The following is a 6,571-nucleotide window of genomic DNA, read 5'->3' on the forward strand; positions in this document are numbered from 1 at the left end:
TTTCTGCTGTGGAGCTAGGATGCCCACTCTCTGTCCTAGGCATCCTCTACCATCAGTCCTTATGGGTACAAATTCATTCAGTAGCCTAAGCATCAGATAACTGGTGAAGGGGTGTGAAAATGTGACAGCTAGCTGGTCCCACCACAGAATCTGCACCATGTGACACTCTCACTTAAAGCCCCCACCCCACCTTACTGGTAAGTCATTACAATTGTTCTTAAGATACATTTTCTCAAAACCGTTGCTATTGTGAGTGGTCATTTTGGACCATGAGGTAGCAGGTGAATTTGGCAGAGGTACAGCACAGGAGCAGCCAGCTCTTTGGTGATCTTGGAGCTGCCACTCTAGCCCTAAACTGCCTGCCTCCAAGAGAATGATCACTTTCCATCCTGTTCCATCCATTGGTGTTTAGAGTGGTGTTTGTATGTGCAGCCAAACTGAATCCTGAACAATATATCAGACTTTTCTGTCTTGACAGATGTGTCACTAAACAGAGACACATGGGACCTGTGGGGGCAGGAGGGATGAATAATGATGAAGGACAAACTGGGAATGAAATGGTGAGGAGAGACAAAGGATGATGGCAGGGAGATGAATGAGCAGTAGAGTGGAGTGAATGTGGGTAGTGTGGGGCATGAGGGAATGACTGTGCATTCAGTTTTGAATCAATTTGAATCAATTTATGGATGATACTGAATAAATGATGGGAAAATGAGGTACCATCTAAGTGACAAAAATTGAAAGTGGAAGGGGACTGTGAGTGAATGGGGCAATGGAAGGTAGTGAATGGGGCAATGGAAGGTGGTGAATGTGAATGGGGTTGAAAAAGCAAGAGCGTGCAAGTTGATATGAGTACCAAGGATTGAAGGGTACATGAATGATGGTCTATGGCCCACAGTATGAATAAAAAGAGGCTAATTTAGGGGAAAAGTAGCAGAGAATGAAAGTCATGTCAGGCACAGAAGGAAGAATGGGGTGCACAAGGGACAGAATAAAATGAAATGGAAATGAATATGTGGTAGAATGTAAATAAGTGAATTGGGTCAAGTTTGTTTGAGTGAAGATACTATGAGGAAGGAAACTGGCCAGAGGTGAATGAGGGGCAGACTTGGATTCAGTTCAGTCCAGTTGCTCAGTCGTGTTCAACTCTTTGCAACCCCATGGAGCGCAGCACACCAGGCCTCCTTATCTATCACCAACTCCCGGAGTTTACCCAAACTCATGTCCATTGAATCGGTGATGCCATCCAACCATCTCATCCTCTGTCATCCCCTTCTCTTCCTGCTCTCAATCTTTCCCAGCATCAGGGTCTTTTCAAATGAGTCAGCTCTTTGCATCAGGTGGCCAAAGTATTAGAGTTTCAGCTTCAACATCAGTCCTTCCAATGAACACCCAGGACTGATCCCTTTAGGATGGACTGGTTGGATCTCCTTGCAGTCCAAGGGACTCTCAAGAGTCTTCTCCAACACCACAGTTCAAAAGCATCAATTCTTTGGCGCTCAGCTTCCTTTATAGTTCAACTCTCACATCCATACATGATTACTGGAAAAACCACAGCCTTGACTAGATGGACCTTTGTTGGCAAAGTAATGTCTCTGCTTTTCAATATGCTATCTAGGTTGGTCATAACTTTTCTTCCAAGGAGTAAGCATCTTTTAATTTCATGGCTGCAGTCACCATCTGCAGTGACTTTGGAGCCCCAAAAACAAAGTCAGCCACTGTTTCCCCATCTATTTGCCATGAAGTGACGGGACGAGATGCCATGATCTTCGTTTTCTGAATGTTGAGTTTTAAGCCAACTTTTTCACTCTCCCCTTTCACTTTCATCAAGAAGCTCTTTAGTTCTTCTTCACTTTCTGCCATAAAGGTGGTGTCATCTGCATATCTGAGGTTATTGATATTTCTCCCAGCAATCTTGATTCCAGCTTGTGTTTCATCCAGCCCAGCATTTCTCATGATGTACTCTGCACATAAGTTAAATAAGCAGGATGACAATATACAGCATTGACGTACTCCTTTCCCAATTTAGAACCAGTCTGTTGTTCCATGTCCAGTTCTAACTGTTGCTTCCTGACCTGCATACAGATTTCTCAAGAGGCAGGTCAGGTGATATGGTATTCCCATCTCTTTCAGAATTTTCCGCAGTTTATTGTGATCCACACAGTCAAAGGCTTTGGCATAGTCAATAAAGCAGAAATAGATGTTTTTCTGAAACTCTCTTGCTTTTTCGATGATCTGGCACATGTTGGCAATTTGATCTCTGGTTCCTCTGCCTTTTCTAAAGCCAGCTTGAACATCTGGAAGTTCAAGATTCATATATTGTTGAAGTCTTGCTTGGAGAATTTTGAGCATTACTTTACTAGCATGTGAGATGAGTGCAATTGTGCAGTAGTTTGAGCATTCTTTGGCATTGCCTTTCTTTGGGATTGGAATGAAAACTGACCTTTTCCAGTCCTGTGGCCACTGCTGAGTTTTCCAAATTTGCTGGCATATTGGATTATATTGGACTGACTGGGATTAGATTGGGAAATGCAGGGTAGCATTCCAGTAATGGGCAGGGATCCCACTGAGAATCAGCCCAGGTGAATGAGCTGAAGCATGTATGTGAATGGAGGTAAAGATGGTCAGAGTGATAGAGGATGGAATTAAAGAGCAGAAGAAGGTGAGGAACTGGCTATTATACAGCAAAAGGAGAGAGGGTGAAGGTCACTTGGCCCAAGATGAGTAAAGTGGGGGAAATGAGGCCCAATGTGAGTAAAAAGTGGTAAATCTGAGACAGAGTGTGACTCAGTGAGGGTACTGTGGGATGAAGTGGGAGCAACTCAACATGAATCAGGAGCAGAACGAGAGTGATGAGTGGAAACAGGGGTTACATTGGGAATGACTTTAAATGAATGAGACAATGAGAGGCAGCATGTGAGTAAATGGAGGCAGTGAAGATAGAGGCAGTGAAAAATGAGAAAGAACAGAGGGGATCAAGCGTAGAGTAAGTATGTGTGGATAACTTGGGCTAGTGTTTGAAAGTAATACAGTTCCAGGAAATGCAGGTAATATGGAGGCAGCCCTTGAGAGAATAGAAGTGAAGAAGGGGCAGAAAGAGAGTGAATGAGGCGAGAATGAGACCCAGAGTCAATGAATAAAGCTGAAGGATGGGCCGCATGAGAGTGGATGGGAGTCATTTGATGCAGTGTCAGGCAGTGAAGGTTAAAGTAGGAAATGAGAGTCTGAGTGGGAGTGAAATGAGGTGAAGAAGGAAAGGATGTGAGAGAGCTTGGGTTATAGCAAGTAGAGGGTTACGGAATTATAGTAACACAGGGCCCAGCGTGAATGAATATAAGTGGATACAAGACAGTGTAAGTGGACAAGGGAATAAACAGTAGAGTGAGAATGGGGGTGAAAAAGCAGTAGAGTGAACATGTATATGTAATATATAATGTGGGGCAGATTCCAGTAAATGAGGGTGGAACAGAGCACATTAAGCGAAGGGAGATGAAGGAGGTGCTGAGAGTGAGTAAAGGGAGGTAATGTGGAGCAGAGGGTGAGGGCACAGTAATCATATTTTATAGAGCATGAGGAATCTGAGGTGGTGGTAGACATGGTGTAGTGACTAGAGCTGACTACTCAGCAGAGTCAGTGCAAATGGAGGTGACCCAGTGGTAGAGCATGATTAATGGGAATAGAGTGGGACAGTGTTAAGGAACATCAGGGAATATGTGCTGAGTGTGAGGTTTAGCACTTGGGTCCTGTCAGTCCCTTGGGTGTCCCAAGCCCCTCTCTCCCTGCATCCCTTTCTGACATCTCTGGGTTTCTCCCTGTCCCTGTCTCCTTCCACCTCTGTGCATATATCAGTATATTTCTTTTTTCTTTGTGTGTGTCTTTAAGAGAGCTGGCACAGGGGAAGATGGTGAGATGCCCAAACCTCTCTCTGGCCTCTGTGTTCTAAAATCTATCACCTAGCTCTTTGCTCATAAAGCCCAGAGTTCCAGTAACCCCTAGTTCTGCACACTGCAGGGTGAGTCTGAAGCAGGGGAGTAAGTTAGGACGACTTGCGGCTGTCATAATGCAGGTCTCAGGCACTATTGTGGTGATCCTGATGGCTGCCAACGTGGAGGCCAAGATCTACGAACGCTGTGACCTGGCAAAGAAGCTGGAAGCAGCAGGCCTCAACGGCTTCAAGGGCTATACCATTGGAGACTGTGAGAACCCAGTTGCCCCAAATCCCACCCATGCAGTGAGCTGCCCACCACACTCAGACCCAGACCCCACCCCCTTGCTATCTGTTATCTCCCCAGGCTAGGGAATGATCCTCTTGGTCACCCTCTGACTGTTATGAGTAGTTTAACTAACTCTAGTTTCATCATTGCCTTCCCAACCATTTACCCTCATCTCTACTAACACCACCATCATTACCATCAATGTCACCACTGCTTAAATCACCATGAATGCCATCACCACTGCCATTACCAACACCTTTCCAGAGTCACCAACATCAACACCACCACCAAACCAAGATCATCACCCCCACAACTGAGAGGAAAACCATGCCTGCCCCACTCCCTCCTACCCTCTTCCCTCTTCCCAGGACTCATGCCTCTCTGCTACCTTTTCCCTCCCTGCTCCAGGGCTGTGCATGGCACACTATGAGAGTGGCTTTGACACTTCCTTCGTGAACCACAATCCCGATGGCAGCAGTGAATATGGCATTTTTCAGCTGAATTCCGCCTGGTGGTGTTACAATGGTGTTACACCCAGCGAGAACCTCTGCCACATGGATTGTCATGGTGAGGCAGCACTGAGGACACACTGAAGCCCTGCCTGGCGCCTCCCCAGCGTGCAGAGGGCAAGACTGCCTAAGCCGTAATCTTGAGTAACAAGCAGAAGATTTATAGGGAAAGGAGCAGAGTTGCCTGGGCTGTTTCAGATCCCAACCAGCCTGTATCCTTACCCAGACTGCCCTGAGGTGCTGTCTAGGTCAGGAGGACTCAGAGCTCCCAACCCTCACCTAGAATGGAGGCTGCCATTTTCTAGGACTAGGAATCAGGAGGGGGAAACTGTCCTGATTTGGGATTAGGATTGTCCAGGCCTAGAGGGAAGAAGCTGCTATCTGTCTGTAGGAACAGAAACAAGGTACCTCTGTGCAGAAAGGAGAGAATTTTCCAGACAAGAGTGTTGTATTGTTAAGGACAAAACTGAATAGCAGTAGAAGTTGTTCAGGGGTGGCCGAAATGGAGACTAAGGCTATCTGGGACCAGCCCAAATGGAGGTTGAAGCTGTCCAAGTCCTGCCACAGTGACAGAAGAGGTAACCCAGGACTTGTCCACTTGAAGGTTGAGGTCATCCAGGACTAGTCAACATGGTGGTTGAGATTATTAACTAGTCCAAATGACAGTTAAGGTCATCCTCGTCCATCCACCATAGCAGTTAAGATCATTTAGGACCAGGCACCATGGTAGCTGCAGTTGAACAGGACTAGTCAACATGGAGACTAAGGTCACTTGTAGCCAATAAAAATGGGTGTTGAGGTTATCCAGGACCTGACAACATAGTGTTTGAAGTCCCCAGGACTGGCCAACCTTGCAGTTGAATGGTTTCCCAACAAGCCAACATCCACTGCAGTTGAGATCATTCATAACCAAACAAAATGACAGACAGTTGAAGTCATACAGAATTGGCCAACATGGAGTCTGAGGTTGTCCAGGACCAGTCAATATGGTGGGTGAGGTTATATATAACCAGCCAACATGATAGTCAAAATCACCTAGGATCAGTCAATGGGTTAAGGTTCTATAGAACCAGTCAACATGGTAGTTGATGTAATTCATAACAGGCTGATAAGTAAATCAAGGTCATCTAGAATCAGGCAGTATAGTGGTTGAAGATATTCAGGTTCCAAGAAACCTAGAACCCCTGGTCCCTTCATATACTGTCACCCTGTTCCTAGTACCCCAGAATACTCTGTCACCTCTTCTCTTTAGAACTGCTCAACCGCCATATTCTGGATGACATTATGTGTGCCAAGAAGGTAGTGTCCTCAGAGAGTGGCATGAGTGCTTGGTACGTTCATGGGGATGGCTTGGACCCTGGGTAGCTGGGATAGTGCCACTGTCACCCCATCAGCCTGTCCACTTCATCCTCCCTCTCTCCCTTCATTTCCCAGGGATTCTTGGAACCAACACTGTTATGGCTATGATTTATCTGAATGGCTCAGGGGATGTCATATGAATGCAAAACCTAACAAAAAAATTATTTCATGACTCAGCTTCCCAGGAATGGAGATTTTATTTTCCTCTCTGTTCTTTCTTCTGTGGCTATAATAAAGGATGATATCTGTAAACAATGCAAACAACCTCTGATGTCTGGCTTTCTTCATTTTTCCAGTGCCTTAAGGTGCCCCTATTCAATCACTCCCTCCATATAGTCAAAGCTCTAATCAGGGGACATGAGATCACTTGGGGTGGGGCTGGAAGATAATGTAGTGATTAAGAATATAGGTTCTCCTGGGTTCAGATACCATCTCTACCACTTACTAGCTGGGTTGCCTTGTGTAAGGCACTTAATTTCTTTGTGCCTC

At 45.7% G+C, this 6,571-nt stretch overlaps 1 protein-coding gene across 1 annotated transcript; it reads left to right on the forward strand.

Annotated features, from left to right (window-relative positions):
- Positions 1–336: 336 nt before the first annotated feature.
- Positions 337–6,346, forward strand: LOC133243271 (sperm acrosome-associated protein 5). The gene is made up of 4 exons (XM_061409959.1): positions 337–4,196; positions 4,623–4,781; positions 5,976–6,054; positions 6,158–6,346. The coding sequence occupies exons 1-4, from the start codon at positions 4,061–4,063 to the stop codon at positions 6,252–6,254; spliced, it is 471 nt and encodes a 156-aa protein (XP_061265943.1). The 5' UTR covers positions 337–4,060; the 3' UTR covers positions 6,255–6,346.
- The last annotated feature ends 225 nt before the right edge of the window (positions 6,347–6,571 follow it).

This window comes from Bos javanicus, chromosome X, assembly GCF_032452875.1.
Source record: "Bos javanicus breed banteng chromosome X, ARS-OSU_banteng_1.0, whole genome shotgun sequence".
NCBI classification, from domain to species: domain Eukaryota; kingdom Metazoa; phylum Chordata; class Mammalia; order Artiodactyla; family Bovidae; genus Bos; species Bos javanicus.